This window comes from Gastrolobium bilobum, unplaced genomic scaffold (genome assembly GCF_033153095.1).
Source record: "Gastrolobium bilobum isolate Gb01-03AN ecotype WA unplaced genomic scaffold, APGP_CSIRO_Gbil_v1 utg45908, whole genome shotgun sequence".
Classification (NCBI taxonomy): domain Eukaryota; kingdom Viridiplantae; phylum Streptophyta; class Magnoliopsida; order Fabales; family Fabaceae; genus Gastrolobium; species Gastrolobium bilobum.
Genome location: NW_026899248.1, coordinates 49,027 through 71,386, shown reverse-complemented (window position 1 = coordinate 71,386; position 22,360 = coordinate 49,027). Strand labels below are relative to the sequence as shown.

The following is a 22,360-nucleotide window of genomic DNA, read 5'->3' as shown; positions in this document are numbered from 1 at the left end:
CTTTTCTTGTGAGTTTTGGAGGGTTTTTAATTTAATTGAAGTTTGGGCTTGTGACTAATTAGAATGGTTTTATAATTATTGACGTTTTATTGAGGTTTTTCATGAGATTAGTTTGAAAAAATTTACTGGAGGCTTTTGTGAATACTTTACATGTTATGTTTTTAATGTTTTTAAAGTTTTTGAGATGTTGACAGTATCAGATGTTGGATTAATTAAAATTTTAAAAAATCATGTTATATGTTACAGTAATGTTTGGAGGGATACATGTAATCTATATAAATATTAATTCTTGTATGATTTCCAAAAGTCCTAGGGACGTCTTGTGAGGCGTGAGCCAGCCCCTTAAAATATTATGTTGCATCTAATATTGACCTTGTTTGGGAATCAAAGGAAAATCATATCTCCCTGAAAGAGAGATTAGTCTCATCTTTTTTTAATGACAATAGTTCAATGCACTTTTTGTTTTAATGAAAAGCTAGTCTTAAGAGCCGTATTTCGAAAATAAGGTGATTAGAAGAGGTTGTGTGAGTTTACCTCCAGGTTATTTATAAAAAATAAATAGTTTCTATTAAATATTTTTAATTATTTAAAGTAACAAATATTAAATGATTATTATATTTTTATATAAGTGCTTCACTTTTTATTTAGTGATACTTATTATTATTTTTCTGAAGTAATGTCCAAGACACTCGTATACAATTCCTATAATAAAATTTTCTTGAAGCAGTCAACTGTTGTATTAAATTGGGAAAAGTTTAATTTTTTTTTTTATAATTTTGTTTTGAATCACTTACATTCTTATTTTTTTTTTAATTACTTATCTCCTATGATTTTTTCCAGCATTAGAAACTTAATTAATCTATCTGTTTTATATTTCCTTATAATAAGAGAATAGACTAATGAAAAAAAAGAAAAGAAAAATCAAATATACTGAAAACTTACAATAGTGATAAGAAAAGAATAAAAATAAAAAAAAGTCTAAAAAAAAAATTAAAATAGACTGAAGAAAAAAAAAAGAAATAAGAATAAGAAAAAAAATAAAAAACAAAAAAAAAAATTGAAGAAAAATAAATTTATAAATTTCCAACATTTTTTGCTTTGTTTTTTTCTTCTATTTTCTTTTTCATTTTTTGTCCTCAGACTACTTTCTTCTTTTCGACTGAGACATGTTTGATTTTTTTCATATAGTTTTATTTTTTTTTACTCTTAATCTTTTCTATCACAGTTAAAATAAATGGAAAAAAAATAAGACAAAGAAACAAATAAAAAAAGAAATCAATATTGTAAAATTTCAACATATTTCGTGTTATTTTTATTTTTATTTTTTTGTCCTCTATCTATTTTTTTATTTAGACGTATTTAATTTTATTTTCCTTCTATTTCTTTTTTGTCTTCAATTTTTTTTATTTTTAAACTATTTTTATTGTTTACTTTTAGTCTTTTCTATTATTGTTATAAGTTTTCAACATATTTAGTCTTATTTTTTATTTTATTTTTTGTTCTCATTCTATTTTTTCTTTTTGATTTAAATATATTTGTATTGTAAAATAAAAAATAATTAGGAGAAAAACATACAAAGAAGAAATAATTGTAAGAGAATATAGAGATAAGAGAGAGAAGTAGGGGAATGTCTTCTTCTTGTATTATATTCCCTTTTGAAGCTTTGTACATGCCTTTATTTATAGGCTTACAAGACATCCACAATAATATTATTTAGAGTAAATACCATTTTTCGTCCCTGACAATTTTCACGAAGCCCTTTTTGGTCCCTAACAATAAAAAAGACTCATTTTGGTCCTCAATTTTAAAAAAAAGTGTCACGTTTGTCTTTCTGTTAGTTTACATCCAACGGCCCAACTAACGGAGCACAAGTGGACCGTTAGTTTGTTGAGTCATTAACGTCACAAGCCACATTGGATGAAAGAAACGACGTCGTTCTGTATATGCGAAGTGTAGCATCTGTAATTAGAAGAGGACGACATCGTTTCTGTAGAGGAAACATCTTCAACACTGGTATCTTGACTTAGTTGACACACTCAGACAAGAACAAGAGCCTCTCGAAACCCCCCCTTTCATCTGGTCGTGAGCTACAAGAGGGTGAAGGTAGTGAGGAACGGTGGGTTGTGGGTTTACATCTCCTCTGCAGTTGGAAGGATTTGGAAGTAGTGTGGTTATTTGGTCAACAGCAGAAAAATGGTTGTGACTGTGGTGACATTCTTAGAAGGTACGTGTTGCCAAGTCATTTCTTTATTATTTGTGGTCCCCCCTTGTGAATGAGTCATTATTTTTTGTTTATTGTTGTCCCCCATGTGCGGTACCTGGTAAAGATATTGTTAGGGTTTTACTTTGTACGGAACTTGTTGCATGTGGTCCCCTTTTCGTGTTTTATATTTGCTATGTGTAGTGTTTTGTGGTCCCGAGTTTGTAGCAATGGACGACTTGGCCATTTCAAAAATCTCTAAGTGGTTGTCCCTGTCTGTTACAGTATTATTGTAATAGTGAAAAATCATGATTGGTTTGATGATACTGTAAAATAATGCAAGATTAGTGTAAAAAATGTTTGTGTTCTGTTTTCTATGCAGATGGACGAATATATAGTCATAAGATATCATCATGGGGGTGTGTTGGTTAGGAATGATGAAGGGAAGCTCACTTATGTAAATGGGAGAGTGGATGATTTACCAGAGATGGATGCAGACTATGTCAACCTTCGTGACCTTGAAACACTGTTCAAGGGGTATGGTTATAAAAAATGTAGACGGATATGGTGGCTTAAGCCTACTGAGAGTGATTTAGAGATTGGGTTATGTCTTCTTGAAAAAGACTTAGACATTTTAGAAATGGTTAAGGCTGCTTTAGGTAATGGGAACAAAATAGAAATTTATTTCGAAGATTGCATTGCAGTTCCTGACATTTTGGCTGGACCTGCAGAAGGGAGTGATGGGTCTGTACCTCAAAGTGTTGATGAGGAGGGGGTGTTAGGTGATTCCGTTGGCAGCTCATGTGACTTTCATATGACTTCTGCTGATGAATATGAAGAAGGAGAGGGCAATGAACTGTCAAGTGATTCATATGACAGTGTAGAAGATGAGCCATATAAGCCTCCTCCACCGGGTTATGAGGACAAAACAGAGGATGAACAGGATGAGCCACTTATTTCATGACCACACCTGGGTTTAGGCCACCAAGACCATCTTGAATGAAGATGATCACTTGTAGGTTCAGTGTTTATTGTATAGGCAACACTGGTTTGTGATAGGCCATTTTTTTGTATTGTTGGCATGGTGAATTGTACCCCCCGCATTTTTTTGTATTTAAGGCCTTTAGGTGAATTACATGTTGATTTATATGACAACTGACAGGCCCTCTTTTTGTTATGTGCCTGTAATCATGATTTAGTCATGTGTAAATTGTTTGATAGATGGGTTTAGAATTGTAAATGGCTACAAATATCAAATGATTTATCCATTTGTTTGATCACTTTATCTGTTCAAATTTTGTTCCCTTTCTTTGCTGCAAAAAGTCTCTGATTCAAAAACTAATATTTCAAAGACTTGTGGTTGGTGGTTTATCAAATGATTTATCAACTGATTTATCAACAAAGATCACTTGCTTTTTTTGCTGCAATATGTCTCTAGATACATTTGTGGAACCTGGTTTGTGATACAATGATGTCATGATTTAAAATGGTGACTTGAAATGTTTGTGGTTGGTGGTTAGTGGTTTGTGATACATCTCTGGATATATTTTGCTGCAATAGGCCATTCCATTGCTGCAATATACCTTGTTACTAAACTGTCCCTCCACCATTTTTTTGTGTGTCAAGGACCAATTAGGGCCTCGATAACTATTGTCAGGGACCTAAAGGGGTTTCGTGTAATTTGTCAGGGACCAAAAATAGTCCACAATATCCCATTTTTAAACAAATATGACTGCATCCAACTTCCAACTTCTGATATGCAGATTGATTTACTTAATATAAAAAGGTGTGGTATGTGGTTTATGGACCATTATTCCACCAGATACATTCATTCCACCCTGATTATGTAGATAAAATGGTTATAATTCATCATGGCAGTGGATTCATAACAGGGATTAAACATATTATGCAAACAGAAGGCAAGGAATAATCCATGACCTTGTTCCATTGCCATTGACATATAGTGTAAGCTTGAGCAAAGAAATCAGTCTACACAAATTTTTTTTCCAACCAATACAGAATCAGCCATATAATAAAAGCATCTTCATTCATTTACTCATTAAAGTACACAGAACTCATTACATTTCATTGAAGAAAAAATACATTTGGTACACTATATTTGATTGTTACCACACTTGCAACAAAAATACAAATCATCATCACACCTACACAAGCACCAATTATGACCCTGGCTGACCTACTAACATGCCTAATGTCATTGTCCATCCTATCTAACTCTGAAACCATCTTCAGGTAGAGCTCATTCAGCTTTCTTTCCTCGTCATTAATCTTAACTTCTTGCTCAATAATCTTCACACCTTGGTCTTTCAGCTTAACTTGCAATTGCTCACTCATCATCATTTCCACATACTTCAACTTGAAATCCATTTCAGTAACATCCAACTCCACTTTCTGTGTTCTTCCATCTTCAAGCTCCAACCTTTCATTACATACGTTATCTACCCATCTAAAAAAAATCACAAAACGACTTCTTATCCTGCCAAAATTGCAAACCACGGTAAGCAAATATTACAATTTAATTAACTTCAAATTACAAATGTATACCTTGAAATTAGGGCACCAAAAGAATGCCCTATTTGGATTTCTCTCTGTTTTGGAGGTATAGATGATAGTTTGCCTCCCACATTTGCACCTTCGACCTCCATTCCGTGAGGTAGTTCTACACCCTATTGACGTACTCCCACTTGAGCCCCCCATGCCAGATGAAAGACTCACCTTTACCTACGCCCCAGCAAATCCAGTAAATAACTTCTACTCTCCTCAACTTTTAGTCTTCTACGTGGGGAATTTTTGGGGAATTTTTTTGTTCATGGTTGATTTAGGGTTCTGAAATGGACAGGGACCATATTGGGTCACTTACCCTTTCGATGCTAGGGTCACCTGTCAAAAAGTCCAACAAGACATAAGGCATGTTGTGAACGACGTCGTTTCTTTCATCCAACGTGGCTTGTGACGTTAATGACTCAGCAAACTAATGGTCCACCTGTGCTCCGTTAGTTGGGCCGTTGGATGCCAACTAACAGAAGGACAAACGTGGCACTTTTTTTTAAGAATTGAGGACCAAAATGAGCCTTTTTTATTGTTGGGGACCAAAAAGGGCTTCGTGAAAATTGCCAGGGACGAAAAAAGGTATTTACTCTATTATTTATAATTCTTCTTCTTGGATATCCATTAAGATAATGTACCTCATTAAAACCTTATCAGGAAAACCCAAGGGGACAAAACTGCGGTGAAGGAAAAAAGAGTGCAGCAGATACTTTACTCCCCCTAATTATAACATCATTTAATGTCTCTAAGTCACCAAATATTAGTCTTGTATATCAGCTTCTCAAAACATGAATCAAGCGATGGGTGCCAAATTATCTTTTGAGCAAATTTATTGAATGCTATGAAATAGTTGTGCTTCCACTTGTGATTGAAATCTTGTTTAGGATCTGCCTTTGTGTGGTTTAGGTAAGTATCTTGCATTATTATTATTATTATTTTTATAGTATCTTTGTATTGGAGAAGAGTTAGATCCTGGTAATAGACTCACAAACAAGAAAGAAAAAATGTAAGGATAAAAGGGGAGAAGATGTGGGGTTAGAGAGTTGAACATCCACTTTATTAATATTTTATAGCTCCCCTTGGATGTTCACCTTAATTATACGCTAATAAGATTGTCTCATTACAAATCTTCACAAGAAAAAACCAAAGGGATAAAAACTTTGTAATGGAAAAAAGAGTGCAATTCGTATAACTCTCCCTCTGAATATTTATTGTATTTATCATATGAGTACATATTATCATAATATCACCCCCCTTAACTGAGTCATATAATTAATCCTTTTATCACGCTATATATTATGCCTTGATTGAACTGTGATATGGCATTTCAAAACCAAGAAATTCTTCATTATTTTTCATGGGGTCGAAATGGATATTTTCTTTATATCAAGCGATCTCATAACCATTGGGGTACTCAATAGATTTGTTTTATCCATGTAAAATCTATTTAAATTAAAATTCAACTAATAGATAAATATTTTATTAAGGTGATTATACCACATACGCCTTTTATTTCTTTAATCCTTTTAATGATATTTGAAGTTTTATTTAACAAATTATCCGAAAATTTTTATATGCTTCAAGAATTTTGAATCCTTTTAGGATTTTCATATAAATATCATTATCGTTCAAAAAAGCCATATAAATAGGTTATAATAACATTCATTAGATGCATATCAATTTTTCGTATACTGATATATTAGTAAGATATCTAAAGGTGATCGTATCCACCACAAGAGAATATATATTTCATATAATAAATGCCAGACTTTTATTGTGCTACAAGTCGTGTTTTGTATCTTACGACTTCATTTTTCTCATTATATTTTTGCACATTTGTACCCCACTGGCTTTATACCTTCATGTGATTGGATTATAGATCCAAAAAATTTAAATTTGAATTGTGTCTTTATATTTTGGCCATTATTTTTCTATTTACATTCATCAACATTTTTTGCTTCAAGATCTTTGTCTTGTTTCATTATTTCATTATTTTCGAAAATATTATCGACAACTATATCTTTATGGTTCCAACTTTTTCGTGTAATGACATAATTAATATATATATTTTAATTTTCATTATTTTCAGGTACTTGAATATCCCTTGATGTTTAATCAAAGTTATGTCTTCAAGATTAACAATTGTCTCTATTTTATGACCATCTTAATTATTTGCTCCTTTCCTCCTTTTTGAGGATTTTTATCTTTGGAACCGATCTTTCTTCCATGTATAATATGAATTGAAGCATTTACAGTTGGAATATTAGACTTATTGGTTAGTTAAACCATCTGGCAGTTGATGTATAATATATTTTCTTATATTTGTTTTGTACGAGGATGAATATAAGGTAATGATAATGCACTCTAATTAATATATTTTTCCAACTAATTATTCTCTCACCCTCATATTGATAATAATAATCAAATATTGATTTAACCAAATCTACAGTAATTATCTCAAGATATTGTATAAAGAAATTCATATCCAATATATATTCACATCTATATTTTGTGATTCATCTTTGTGCGCTGTGGTAGAGTAATTAGAATATAAATTACACATCTAAAAACTATAGGATCATAAATATTTGGCTCCTGACCACAAGCCAAGTGTAATGGAGAGATTTTATGATAATTTGTTGGCATGATATTTCACCCTATATGCATTTCAAAATGCAGGAGATTGAATCTCAACTTTAGTTGATATAGTTTCCCTTGAGAACAAGCAACACAAGGAAATTCAATAAATTGAAGAATCTTCTAATTCTTCAATGAGTAATCATATGAATTTTCAATAATATTTTGCTTCATATTTGATTCGGGATAATTCAATTGGTCATGCCAAATAATAAAGTTATTATAATCAATATTCTTTTGATTTACCAAGGCATGTTTTTCAATCATGCTAATATTAATGTAGTACATATCAGAAGAAATAATAAAGTTATTATAATCAATATTCTTTTGATTTACCAAGACATGTTTTTCAATCATGCTAATATTAATGTAGTACATATCGGAAGAAAAGCATGTAATTTTTTTTTCGATACACATTCCTTACCTGGAACATTTGTAGTAATAATAGTCAATTTTACTGGTCTCAATGTGATATAGTTTATGGCCAACTCGGTCCCCCTTGGTAATCAAGGATTAGCTCTACTGGAGCTTTCAATCAATTTTTATATTGCTAATTATTGTTTTGAAATTGGCTTCCTCCATATCAATATGTGTGATTACATGATTAAACACATTACATATGGAGGCTTAAAATCATTTTGTATATAGACAATTGATAACGATTTTATATAAAACACTATAATAACTATATATTGAATAAATATGCATAATGATTCAAATAAAGATAATTCATATTATAGATTGAGCATTAAAGATACTCAGGGGGTGTTTGGTATAAGAGAATTTTTTATTACCGGAGAAAAAAAAAATCCCAGAATATGGTGGGAAATTTGTTTGACTGGGTAAGTTACAAAAAAGTTTTTGGTAGGCGCCAATTTTTCAGGAAAATTGGGTTATTTTTACTAATACTATGTTTGGTTGATGGTGAAATATTGATGGGAATGTGTAATAAAATTATAAAATTATCCATTATGTACAAATATTGAAGCACACTCAGCACAGGGCATTTTGGTCTTAAAATTACAAAATTACAAAAGTAGATCCCTCTGATGTTTCAGACAAGTTGTCAAATCATACCTTTCGAGGTCACTTTAATCTTAATATTGAAATCATGGTCTGTCCATTCGCAAGATTAAAATAATACCATGGTTCAAAATGTATTTTTTTCCAGAGCCTAGTACATAATGGTTTTCATGGGCAAAATAATATACTGGTATTTGTTAAATTTAACACATACCAAACATGGTAAATATATTTTACCTACAACATTTTCCCAAGAATCCTATCAGATTCTCCATACCAAACACCCCATCAAAGTCTAATTAATGTAATGCTTTGAAGAACCATAATAATTCATTATCTGTATTTTCTTTATTTAAAAGAAAAGAGGCTAATTCAAAGTTATAATGTTCGGTTACAATAATCATGTCAATCCATAATTGCTAAGCAAGTAGATTAAGCAATAATAATATAGGACAATGTTGTAAATATTAGGTCTTTTATTATTATTAGTATTTGTTGTATTGGGTCAAGCCCATTAGGTCAAGAATTAGGTGTTTTAGTCTCTACAAATAGAGACCTCTTTGTATCAGATTATACACAATTATAATAATATATTTTTCTGATTACTCTTTTCAAGTTGGTATCAGAGCTCTCGGTCATGAGGGCTCTGCTTCCGCGCCTACGAAACCTTTTTATTTTATCTACAGACCTTTTATCACCGTATTCAAAGAGGCAGCCCCCTGTTCATCGCGATTGACCCTCTTTTCGGCGGCCGTTCAGCTCCGACCAGACACAGAAGGGACCGCCACCTCCGGACGATCTCACGGTAGAAAGCCCAACTCCGGCCAACCGCTCACGCGCTCTCTCTCTCTCTCGGCGCGTGAAGCCTACTCTCCGACGACTCCACCGGCGCGTGGAGGTGTTTTTCCAGTTCCGACCAAAAGCAAAATTGATCGTCTCTTCACCCTCTTTCTGGATCTGTGCTTTCCCCTCTGATCGGACATCGTTTGGTATTTTTTCTGTATTTTTTGGCTTCTTGGAGCTTTTCTTTGACCATTTTTTGTGCAGTATGGCCTCTTCTTAAAGGAGTTCCTTTACAAAGTTTTATGATGAGGCATCTTCTAGACCTAAGAGAGATGATCGATGGTGTTCTTATTGTAAAAGAACAGGTCATATCAAGGATTTATGCTTTCGCCTCCATGGAAAGCAAACTGTCTTAGAAAAGATGGCAAGGATGCGTGGTCAAGCGCATTTTCCTTCCTCTGAAATAACTCCTGCATTTCGTTCAGATGAATTGGAACGGCTCCGAACCATCCTTGATTATCTGAGTAAACCATCTAATACTAGTGCTTTGGCTATGACTGGTATGAGCTCCAAAACTCATTCTTTCCTTTCTTCATGTAATGATTTTAAACATTCTTGGGTTGTTGATTCTGGTGCTACTGGTCATATGGCTTGTTGTGCTGACTCCTTTACTTCTTATCATCCTACCATTGGAACTCCTACGATAGCCATAGCTGATGGCTCACATACATCAGTTGCGGGTTCTGGTGACATAAACTTACAGCAGTCCTTACATCTTAAAGATGCTCTTCATGTTCCTAAACTCTCCACAAATCTTCTTTCTATTCATAAAATTACAAAAGATTTGAATTGTACTGTAACCTTCTTCCCTACCCATTGTGTTTTTCAGGATCTCGCCACGGGGAAGACGACTGGTAATGCTAAAGAGCAAGGTGGGCTATACTATCTGGTGCCACAATCTCCCGCAAATAAAGTAACAGATCACATCTTTATGTCTCATGGTCAATCAACTGCTGATTCTTTGATTTGGCTTCATCATAAGCGTTTGGGACATCCTCCTTTTAGTTTACTCAAGTCTTTACTTCCATCATTGTTTTTGTCTAAGTCTGTTGAGTCTTTTCATTGTGATGTTTGTGAGTTTGCTAAGCATCATCGTGAGTCTTTTCCTTCTAGTAGTACTAAGAGTGTTGAACCTTTTGATCTTATTCATTCTGATGTTTAGGGTCCTTCTAAAGTCCCTCATGCTTCTGAAAATAGATGGTTTGTTTCTTTTATTGATGATTGCACTCGTGTAACTTGGGTTTACTTAATGCATGAAAAGTCTGAGGTACCACATCTGTTCTTTCAATTTTATAAAATGGTTGAGACCCAATTTGGTAAAAAAATCAAGAGACTAAGAACAGGTAATGGTACTGAATATGTTAATAACATTTTTTCCCAATTTATACGAAATAACGGTATGATTCATGAACTTACTTGTGTTGACACCCCTCAACAGAATGAGGTTGCTGAAAGAGAAAATCGTCACCTTCTTGAAGTGGCTCATGCATTAATGTTTCAGACACATGTACCCAAATACTATTGGGGAGATGCTATTCTTACTGCAGCATTCTTGATCAACCGTTTACCCACTCGGGTACTTGACCATGTAAGTCCTATTCACTCTATAACTTCTTTTTTCCCTTCTATTCCAACTATGAGTCTTCCTCCACGAGTGTTTGGGTGTGATACTTTTTTTCATGTTCATAAACATCATTGCAGTAAGTTGGACCCTAGGGCTATTAAATGTGTTTTTCTTGGTTTTGTTCCCGATAAGAAAGGCTACAAGTGCTATCACCCTGGTAGTAGGAAATTTTTTGTTTCTATAGATATTACATTTCAGGAATCTGAGTCCTTTTTCCAAGGTCCTCATCTTCAGTGGGAGAATCCTTCACCAGAAAGCTCATCACCTCCCTTCTTTGAGTCTTCAATGTCTACTCCTTTACCTATGTCAGTGTATTCTCCTCTTGTCCCTATTGTTCCTGTTCCTTCTGTGTCTGATCCTCCTGGGACTGATACATCAAGTTCACCAGAGATACGAAAGATTATGACACCTGAGTTGGTATATCAAAGAAGGAAACAACCCACATTGCCTCAGCAGCAACCTCAATCGTCTGAACCACTGGTAAGTCCTGAATCTCATATTTCTGATCTTGATGTTAATACTTCTGATGACTTACCCATTACTACTGATTCTGATGATTTACCCATTGCTCTTAGAAAAGGAAAAAAGATCTTGTTCTAAGAAATCTTGTTCCTCTTGTCCCTCTTGTACTCAATACCCTATCTCCCATTTTGTTTCCTCTGCTAATCTTTCTGTGCAGCACAAAAGCTTTGTTTTAGCACTAGACTCTATTGCAATCCCAAAATCAGTACATGAAGCCTTGAAAGATGGGAATTGGGCTCAAGCCATGCAATAGGAGATGAATGTGTTGGAGAAAAATAAAACATGGGAGGTTATTGATAGACCTAATGGAAAGAAAGCAGTAGGGTGCAGATGGGTTTATGCCCTGAAATATAATTCTGATGGAATTCTTGAGAGATACAAAGCTCAATTAGTTGCCAAAGGTTACACTCAAACCTATAGCATTGATTATGAAGAAACATTTGCTCCAGTTGCAAAGATGAATACGGTGAGAGTCTTGTTGTCCCTTGCTGCCCATTACGATTGGGATATAAATCAATTTGATGTGAAAAATGTTTTCCTCAATGGTGAGTTAGAAGAAGTCTACATGGAAATCCCGCCTGGTTTTGATTCTGTGAAAGGAGAAAATAAAGTTTGTAGATTAAAAAAGGCCTTGTATGGATTGAAGCAGTCACCTCGTACCTGGTTTGGAAGGTTTACTAAGGTTATATGATGACCTTAGGATACAAACAGAGTCAAGCAGATCACACTCTGTTCTTCAAGCATTCCCATAATGGGAAGCTTACTGTGCTCCTTGTATATGTTGATGATATTATTATCACAGGTGATGATTTTGTGGAGAAACAGATTGTGCAAACACGGCTTGCCTCTGAGTTTGAAGTCAAAAACCTTGGGAAACTGAGATATTTCCTAGGGATAGAAGTAGCTCATTCAAGGAAAGGAATTTTTATCAGCCAGAGAAAATATGTTCTAGATCTTCTCAAAGAAGCTGGAAAGCTCGGGTGTAAACCCTCTAATACTCCTATTGAGCAGAATCACAAGATAGGCTATGAAGAGGAGAGTCCTCTAGTTGATAAAGGACAATATCAACGGCTAGTTGGGAAATTGATATATCTGGCTCATACTAGACCAGACCTAACTTATGTTGTTAGTGTTGTCAGTCAGTTTATGCACGATCCAAAGGAGAAACACATGCAGGTAGTAGAGATAATTCTTAAGTATCTTAAAGCTACTCCTGGTAAAGGATTGTTATTCCGACGTGATGGCAATCTCTCTTTAGAAGTCTACACTGATGCTGATTATGCTGGATCCGTGACTGACCGTCGATCTACCACTGGTTATTGCATGTTTCTTTGCGGTAACTTAGTGACATGGAGAAGTAAGAAACAAGATGTGGTTGTCAGGTCAAGTGCAGAAGCTGAATTTCGAGCTATGGCTCAAGGCATTTGTGAGTTACTGTGGCTGAAAATTATACTTGATAATCTCAAAATAAAATGTGAGGGACCCATGAAGCTGTTATGTGACAATAAGTCCGCGATTTGTATAGCTCATAATCCGGTTCAACATGATCGGACTAAACATATTGAGGTCGACCGTCATTTCATCAAAGAGAAACTTGATAGCGGGTTGATTACCACTCCATACATTCCCACTGGGCGTCAATTAGCGGATCTATTGACAAAAGGACTTCCTTCAGACAGATTTCAAGAACTTACTAGCAAGCTGGGAATGATAAATATCTATTCCTCAGCTTTAGGGGGAGTGTTGTAAATATTAGGTATTTTATTATTATTAGTATTTGTTGTATTGGGCCAAGCCCATTAGGTCAAGAATTAGATTTTTTTAGTCTTTATAAATAAAGACCCCTTTGTATCAGATTATACATAATTATAATAATATATTTTTCTGATTAGGAATTCAGAAAAGCGACAACGATAATTATACATAATTCCAAGTGACAACGATAGTGAATCAGACCAAAAGCCCAGTAAGGCATTGGAGCAGGCCTTCCAATTAAGGAGGTTCAAAAGCGAGTACCCAGAAAAGACGTAAAAATCGAATACACCTCAAATGATCTTGTATTTTAGAGAGGTTCCTTTGTAGAAAACATTCATTCCATTGCTAAGCAGAACATTATGTGCAGAAGCTATGTCACCTTTCAGATCTTCTTACGCAGAAAGAAACACAACCAAACAAGAAAAATGAATTTCCCCTTAGGGAGAACATTCATAGGGAGGATCGGAGTCTTGTGAGCGTTGGAGGGAACGTGTAGAGGCTTGAGGCCAAGGAACTGGCAGCGAAACTCTGACGAAGAGAGATTGGAAAACTTGGTGACGCCGTGAACGACAGAGGGATCAAGTTTCTCGTGCAACTTGACTCTGCACAATTTGAATTCGTATCCATGCAGAGGCCTATTACCTCAGTTCGTTAGAGGATAACGTATTGTAAATAAAAAATAATTAGGAGAGGAATAACTGTAGGAGAATATAGAGAGATAAGAGACAGTAGGAGATTCTTGTATTGTAGTTCCTTTTGAAGATTTGTACATGTATTTAGTTATAGGCTCACAAGATAAGGTATATGTCTTTGTTTATAGACTTGTCTACCACTCTCCAACGTTATATCATAATCTCAATAAAAGAGAAAAATAATAAAGGTAGGTGAGATTATGATCTAATGGTCTTGAAGAATGGTAGGCAAAGGCAAACAGAAAAAAAAAAAAATAGGTAGAATAACTTATCTCATATTATTTATAACAATTTGCTTTTGTTTTCTTCTTTTTTGATTTTGTCTTTTAAGAAGCATTGTATACTTTTCATATATTTGATTTTATTTTTATTTTATTTTTATTTTTTTTGTCATGAGTCTATTTTTTTTTTTTCTGAGAAGGGTAAAATGTGCACATCAGTTTAATTTCTAACAATTTTAAAGGTGAATTCGAATGGAAAAAAACCATAAGGAGTAAGTGATTAAAAAAATAAATAAAGATATAAGTAATTCAAAAAAAAATTATAGGGAGTTTTTGAACTTTGTCCTGTTAAATTATATATCTATATTATATAGGGTTTTATTAGTGTTATGTTACATGATTTAAGTGTTGTTTCCAACACACACAAAAAAATGGAGAGAGAAAGTGGAATGATGAAAGAGAAAGAAAAACATGTGGACCCCACCTCTTTAAAGTGTGTGTAGGAAAGTAATGTTATATCATGTTACATGATAAACATAAAACCCTTTTATATATTAAATGGCTTGAGAAGCATTTAACAACACCGTGCATGTTTATTCTATAAAAATGCAATAATGAAATAAAAAACGACAAAGTATGACTGAAAAATATTAATCATATGATGTTGATAATATACAATAAAATTGTTTTGAAGTGTAACTTTTTTAAATAAGATTAATAAATAATAAATAAAAATAACCATTATGCTGACTTTTAAAAGAAAAATTAGAATAGTATCAACTATAAAAGAATGTAATGATAATAGTGTTGGTATTAAAAAGAAAAAGCTAAATAATAGTAACAGGATATAGTAATATTGTGTTGAGAAGTAAACATTATTCTTAATAAAAATGAAAAGTATTAAGAATTAAACAAAAATCATGTTAAAAAAAAAAAAATAGAATAATAAAATAAAAAATAATAATATTAAGATGTAAGTGCTGGTAATAAAAATACAAATTAAGTAGTAATGATATAGTAAAATTATTTTCTTAAAAAAAAAGATAATAATATTGAGATGGAACATATGTAAAAGATAAAAGATTAATCATGCAGTAGCAGTAGTAACGATAATAATATTCTTGAAAAAATTAAATTACAAAAAAAAATTAGTATAAAATAACATTAATTAATGGCATTAACCGCTGTTATAATTAATGGCTTCAAACTCCATCCTCGCTTTCTCGTTACAAGTACCATAATAAATAACCTTTACATTCGTTTGCATAATAAACCATGGTCATAAAATTGAGGTTATACAAGTGAATTTTGCCTGTGGTGGTGGCCCAAGTTTTAACATGTCATTTAAAATATGGAAATAACTTCAAATTTACTTTAGAAGAAACAAGCGTAGACATTCAAAAAGAGGAATGGCGGCATATCGTGCAAGATTATGAAAAGCCATGTATCTTAAAATTGAAATTCTGTTTTTTCTTTCAATTTTTCATTTTCAGCATCTGGGTAACAATGTGCCCGACTCGTAACTTGTGAGAAATATACAAGAATTAAGATTGAATAATTTCTTAGACCATAATCCCTAGTGACAAAAATAGAAACAAAGAAATTAACATAAATCAGTGATAAGCAACAGCTGGAACGAAATGTAAAAACTGCAATTACAATATATGAAATTGTATGTCAACCTTATGCTGCCATCCTTTGATTCACCTGTATATTACAATATTCACAAACAAAATTGAGTTCACAGATGATGTGATACCTATAGAATTCTTCATGTACCTCTATCAAGGTTCAATGATCACTGGATATTGTGGACAGCGATTTCCTTGAAACAAAAAACTTGATCAGTTGAGTGACTATGGTCTGCATAAATTGCTCGATAGTAGTTGAATATGCTACTGATACTAATCAAGTAAGATATTAAGCAGCAGTAGCATAAACTTAGCTCATAATGGCTGAAGTTCTTGCTCGGGAACAACCACATCCACTGGCTTGTACGAATGCAAGCTTTGCTGTCTTTTTTTCCAAATTAAGAATATTCCTAATATTGATAATCCTAGAAGCAATGTGAGCAAAACACCTAAACTCACAACCAAGTAATATTGCTGCCACCAATTCCTGCACCATTTTAGAAAAATGTGTTAATAATATCTGAAGTAGCTAAGGTGAATTCAATATTGGAAATTTTCGGATACACACTTTTTACCGTAGGCATTCGATTCAATATTTGAAAACTTATATCTAAACAGGTGCAAAGTTGTGTGGGACTGTGGGTCATGTTAGAAAACTTATATGTAAACAATGCCCTTACGCATGTTAATTGCTTAATGGAATGCCCACCTAAGAATTTCTCCAGAATTTCTATTCAACAATAGACCCCATACACTTTTGAAGGGTTAACATTTACCCCAAAAAAGTAAGGGGTAAAATGTTTCTTTCCAAATTTAAGCCTATTTTTACTTTCAAGAAAATAGTTACCGTTTTGATGGAGGCTCAACATTCCAATCGATCAACTTATAACTTCCAAAGGTGCCAGGAAGTTGCATGCGATGTTCAGCAAGCCGGGCAATTATACCCTGCATATAGAAAATCGCCATCAAATGGGCAGTGTTCAAACAAATACAAAAGCAAAAATGTCAGCTTACCATTGCAGTTGTGTTAGAAATGTAATCAGCATATGGCCTCGAGGTTATGGCCCATCTAGAGAGGGAATCATTTCCATGCGAAGTAAAATTCAGTAAGTGAACCTGTGAACATCCACCGAAGAGTGCCATTACCATAAAGTAACAAAAAACACATTAGCGGGTAAAATTTGCTGAAAATGCAAAGCTTATTTGGGTACTTTGCAAAGTTATCACCATGACTTTGTAATCATGCAATGGTAATGGCATAACCCATGAGCTAGCCAAGATGGCTATGTACATGTGATGTATATTTTTAATCAAACACTTTTTAATTGCATTAAAATTGTTAATTAAACTTAAAGCTGTAATCATGCAACAAAATGTTGCCGCAATGTAGTGACCATTTTCTAACCTGGGAAGTATTAACACCTAACTCATGAGCTATGAGTCCAGTCAATTCTGTAATGTGAGGCTTCATTTCAGCCGAGCTGATGTTAAATGAAATTACAATTATTATTTCAGCAATTTGGAGTTCACCTGTGCATTTAAGTTGATTAAAGTACATCAGCCATCAATGAGTATATACATTTAAAGAGATTGCACTAATTTCAGAGACCTATTAAAAGCATGAAGAAATATGTTAGTGAAAAATGCAACCCGCGATCCTGGTTAACACATGATGTCTCTGTATATACTTTTAAATACAGATTGAATACCAGCAGGCAGCAGCTTATAATACCTGGAGGTACATTATGCTGAGATGCAGATGGAGCAACCGCAGGCTCTAATGCTTTGGTTGAATTTCTTACTTCTGAATTTGTAGGTATTGGTGGTGGGGCATCAGATATATGTAGTCTTTCCCATAACTCAGCACAGTTTGTTTTCCAGAAACCAATTTTTGATCGCTCACGGTCATACATTACAAGAGTGTTTCTGACAATGATACCTACGCAAATAAAAATGACTTGCGAATGATCACTAAAATATTGTAGAAACCCATACCATAGAAGCTAGCCATCCGATCATAATTAGAGAGGAAGAAGATTTCACATGAAGGCAAAACATGAAATGGCAGAGTTCCCAAAAGTAAATAAGTTACCTCCTAAAAGAGTAGTCGGATCCTTTCCATTTTGGAAAATCCCAAGACAGTATGCACCTCTCACTTTTGAATGCTTCATAAAAGATTGCCCCATGAAACGTAGGGAATATGAAATCAGTAAGACTTGATAAAACAATTGCGTGTACACACAGCTAAAGATACTAATGATCTTATATAACTAACCCGGAACATGTAATTTTCAGGTGACAGTGAGTACTTGTGACCATTCCCAAATACCATGTCAACAACTGGAAAGCTTTCTAAGAGTTGAGAGACATCACTAAAATACAAGTAAACCCAAACTGTTAATTAAACTGCAATATGAAAGAGTGAAGTGGACTCTTTAGTAAGGTTACAGACATACATTCCAGCACCAGAAAAACATATATCATTATAATTTGAATCTGGACCACCGATTTGCTTGAAAGATTGAAGTTCCTTCACAATCTGCAAACAGATAAAGTACAAAATCAGAGTCATAAGGTATATAAGTTACAATTTTTTGCTAGAAATTTGACATGAAAAAAGAAAATAAACTTTAAAGGATGTTCACTGATAAAAGCAAAATTAAATATTTCAAAAATCCTTATATGCTTGGGACCACAAACAGAAAACCATGGATGAAGCCTGCAATTAACAAATTAGAGATTCTTCAAACTACGAAGTATTTAAAGTCATATATGCCCTATTAAAAGTATGGCATACATATTCTGCCTATTTGAATGAAGAAAATCAATGATGATTCATAGAGCCTTTAAGTATATTAAAAGAAATTTATTAAGAAAGGCTAAACAGTATCAATCTTAGCATCCCATTAACTAGAAGCCCTGAAAACTTATAATTCTTACAGTATGTCTAGATGGCCTCCTCAAAAATAAACAAATAAATAAATACTGTTATAATTATATATTGGCCCATTGAACAATTTATTCTAGCTCCACGCATGATACTGTGAAACTCACAAATCGGAAAATAATCTAAGGTGTTTAGAAAATGGAAGGTGAGACTAAAAAATGCAACTTCAAAAACTTCCTAAGAAAATATTAATGAAAGAACTTACGGCATCTTTAAATGCAACAAAAGCTGCTTCTGGTAGGTATGCATAAGTTGTACCACTATCCAAGACAGTTCCATGTTTCCCATCAAAAACCTTTGGGTTTAGAGGCAGTCGCTTCCCCGCAACACGTATCTCCTTCAAATTGATATTGTAATATGGGCTGTCGCACCCCGAAACTAGAGTAAATGTGTGAGATTAATAAAATGCATTTGTTAAGAAAATGCATTACATCTCATATCCACAAGATAATTAATTTTGAAATACAAACCTGCGCACAGGGTCTGAATGTGCAAATACCATGTCTGATGGGGGAGATATGCCACCAAGAACCATTGCACCCCCACCAACATCCATTCCACCATAGCATAGGGAGAATGAATCACTTATTACATTTTTTTCAACCAGTTGATCCATGATACTTAGATCTCCACGGCCCAAACCCATGATGCCATCAGCATGCTGACTATAAAGATCACCAGTCTCAACATTTTCACAGCCAAAAACTGCTCGCTGTGGGGTAAGCTCACTCTGATTTCCAAAGGATACGACATCCTCACCAAGGACACCACTGCTAGTACTCATTTCAGCATACTGTCTCTCATACACACACTGCATTCTATCATTGTCACAGTTGCAATCAATTGTGCATTTAACAGGTTGATAGGTGCTAGACAAGTCTGGCTGGAACTTTGGATCCTGTTAAAATAAAATTGGACACACAACATCCAATCTACTTCAGATAAATTGGACGTGTAACAACTTATACATGCATAGGTACAACAAGTTTTTATTAAATTCATTCTTTCACATCTCTTTCAACATGGCATTGATGGTATTCAGAAACACAATATGAAAGACGTAAGTAGTCTACTGCACTAATAGGGGTGGAAATCGAATAGGTTAGACCAACCTTTGCAAAGCACTTTCCCTAGCATAGCCTATTAAATAATATAAGTTTTATTTAAAGGCCTGGCTTCGTTTTTTTTTTTTTTTATGAAAATATAAAAGCCAAAATTATTCCGAAATCTTATTTAAAGGTCTATATTGAATTATGAACTTCAAATAAGTTAATAGGCCACCTTTCCATTTTTACTCTTACCAAGCACATGCTGGTTGTGCATCAATATTTACAAAAGCCTTGACCACAAATCAAACTATCCTATAATACCCCAGGCACGTATTTTCATAATCACGAGTCATCAACATATCTACAACCCAATACAAGCTCTTTTACACAATTTAATTTTCATTGTCCATTTGCAACATATAGGAATACAATTAACTGATATAAAGTAAGGATCCGTCTGAAAAAAGTAAAGAGAATCAACCTATGCACACATCATCCAAATATGTATACATCATTACACGCAAAAAATTAAAAATAACAAAATAAAAGCAATCAAGCATTACCTGGTGGCTACCACACTGTTCGCAAGTGGAGCACGGAACATACGTAACAGTACTCCCTGTGTCAACAATAAGAGCAAACATCTGAGGAGGAGTACCGATCCAAAGCCGCGTTGTGTAGTACCTACACGATCCAATTCGCCAAGAAAAATACACAAAACATACATAAATCTCAATTCTACGAATTTGATTTCAAAAAAATAAATAAATAAAGAAGAAGAAAGTGCGTGCAGCGATGACGTAAGAGGTTCACCCGTTGAGAAGGAGATCGTCATGGAGTCTCATGCGAGCGTTAGGGTGGCGTTTGGACTCGGATCCCTGGAGTTGACGACGGGGATCGAGCGCTGACGTGGAGGAATTGGGAGCGGAGAGATACAAGGGAAGAACCATGGCAGGACGAGAGGCATGGTGGCGATTTCGGAGGAGCGCGGCGTCGCTGGCAACGACACAAGGACCGAGCTGCGCAAGGTGTAGGATTAGGGAGAGGGTGGAGATGAGGTGAATTGATGCCCGCGCCATGAGTTGGTGACTCGGGCTGGTCGAACGAGTCAGGATCCGAGTTATGCTTCCGCGCGAACGGATCGAAACGAGAGAGAAAAGAAAGGCCTCTCTGTGAATTAGAGAAAGGAGGGAAGTCGAGTCAGCGTCTCCCTCAAGGAAAGATAATAAGATTTTCATTAGTTTACGTTACCCTTCTTAATATTTTAATGGTTTATTTTTAATGTTATTTTTAATGAAATTGTGTTATTTTTGTATGTTTTTGTATTCTCTCTTTTTCACTTTCTTTTTTTCCTAATTCATTAAAAAAAATGTAAAAAAATATAAAACACACATCAAAATAACATAATTTCATTAAAAAGACATAAAATTATGTCATTTAAAATAACAAATACTTTTTCCTATTTTAATATTAGGATTTTAGTTTTTTTTTGGTTAAGTTTATATTTTTTTCGTACTTTATCTTCATTTTAATAATTATGATTGTTTGTTTGATTTATTTGTTATAGATTTTTTAGTTTAATAACTATATTGGATTGGATGTTCAAATTATTTTATTAATTACCAACATTTTAAGTCTTTTTTCCTATTTTAAGATAAAACTACCCTATCAAAGATGGTTTGACATGATATCATTTGATAAAAAATTTAGATAAAGATTCGTGATAAAAATAATTGATATAACAGATAAATCAAATAATTAAAAAAATTACAAGTAAACTAGAGGAATATTTACACTTCCTGATGCATGTTCAACAAAAGTAATGGAGTTCCATTCTTTGATTTCTTTCTTTTTTGGTGAGCTGGAGTTCCATTCTTTATGCGTCAGGTGATGTTCACATCAATCTCAAACAAATAGGCGCTCCGCTTGCAATGAATCTCCAAAAGTAGATTAGTTTATTTCATATTAAAAACTTTTTTTTTATAAATATTACTTGTAATTTTTATACAATCATGCCAAAACTTAGGAAGCTTCTCTTTCCATTTCACTGCCAAACTACGTTTCAACTACGTCAATTGTCGGGTGTCTAAGTTTGCCAAACTTAATTGCTTACCTGTTACAATGGGAAAATTGTACAGTATCCTCAATGTATTATAATTTTTTAAATTTGCTTAAAGTATTAATATTTTAGATTTATGTACATAGGAAATGACAAAGGGGACAGCTTGCAACTTGCAAGTCACAATTCCTCTATTTTTCCGTTTCGTTTCGTTTTGTTTTTTTCTTTTTTTCTTTTTTTCTTCTTCAATACGAATATTCTCGTAAGACCAGTAACGAGCTCTATTTTGGGCTAATTGGATGATTCCACAATAATAAGACATTTGAACGTACACACGGTAAAAGTTCAAACATCTTCCTAGAAACCCCATATAACAGTACACTGTATACTCTTTTATATATCAGATTGGGAAACATTCATACCTTGATATTATAGGAGAAACTTTTTTTTCCCGGAAATCATAATTACCGAAAATATGCTAAAAAGTTACTTTCCTAATAATGTTACCAAAAAATTATTTGATAAGCCAAATTCTTACCAAGAATGTTATTTCAAATTTTCTAATTTTATGTTTGATTGATTGTCAAAT

At 33.7% G+C, this 22,360-nt stretch overlaps 1 protein-coding gene across 2 annotated transcripts; it reads right to left on the bottom strand.

Moving 5' to 3' along the window:
* Window positions 1–15,583: 15,583 nt before the first annotated feature.
* Window positions 15,584–20,911, bottom strand: LOC133288739 (aspartic proteinase 36-like). Of its 2 annotated transcripts, XR_009748398.1 has the most exons (13): window positions 20,526–20,911; window positions 20,276–20,396; window positions 19,134–19,561; window positions 18,869–19,025; window positions 18,173–18,255; window positions 17,992–18,088; window positions 17,809–17,881; window positions 17,449–17,655; window positions 17,122–17,246; window positions 16,731–16,832; window positions 16,564–16,661; window positions 15,845–16,203; window positions 15,584–15,661 (listed from the first exon to the last, which is right to left on the bottom strand). XR_009748398.1 is itself a non-coding variant. In XM_061486554.1 (12 exons), the coding sequence occupies exons 1-12, from the start codon at window positions 20,789–20,791 to the stop codon at window positions 16,032–16,034; spliced, it is 1,929 nt and encodes a 642-aa protein (XP_061342538.1). In that variant the 5' UTR covers window positions 20,792–20,911; the 3' UTR covers window positions 15,628–16,031. The 2 variants fall into 2 exon arrangements, 1 of the variants encoding a protein (XP_061342538.1); XM_061486554.1 differs by having other exon boundaries at window positions 15,628–16,203.
* Between the last annotated feature and the right edge of the window lie 1,449 nt (window positions 20,912–22,360).

Excerpts from the sequence above, each read along its gene's own strand:
- LOC133288739 (XM_061486554.1), bottom strand. The coding sequence starts at position 20,791 with ATGGCGCGGGCATCAATTCACCTCATCTCCACCCTCTCCCTAATCCTA. Across the intron at positions 20,397-20,525 it reads GACGATCTCCTTCTCAACGG|GTACTACACAACGCGGCTTT; the intron begins GTGAACCTCTTA and ends TGGATCGTGTAG. Across the intron at positions 19,026-19,133 it reads CATTCAGACCCTGTGCGCAG|CCCATATTACAATATCAATT; the intron begins GTTTGTATTTCA and ends GGGGTGCGACAG.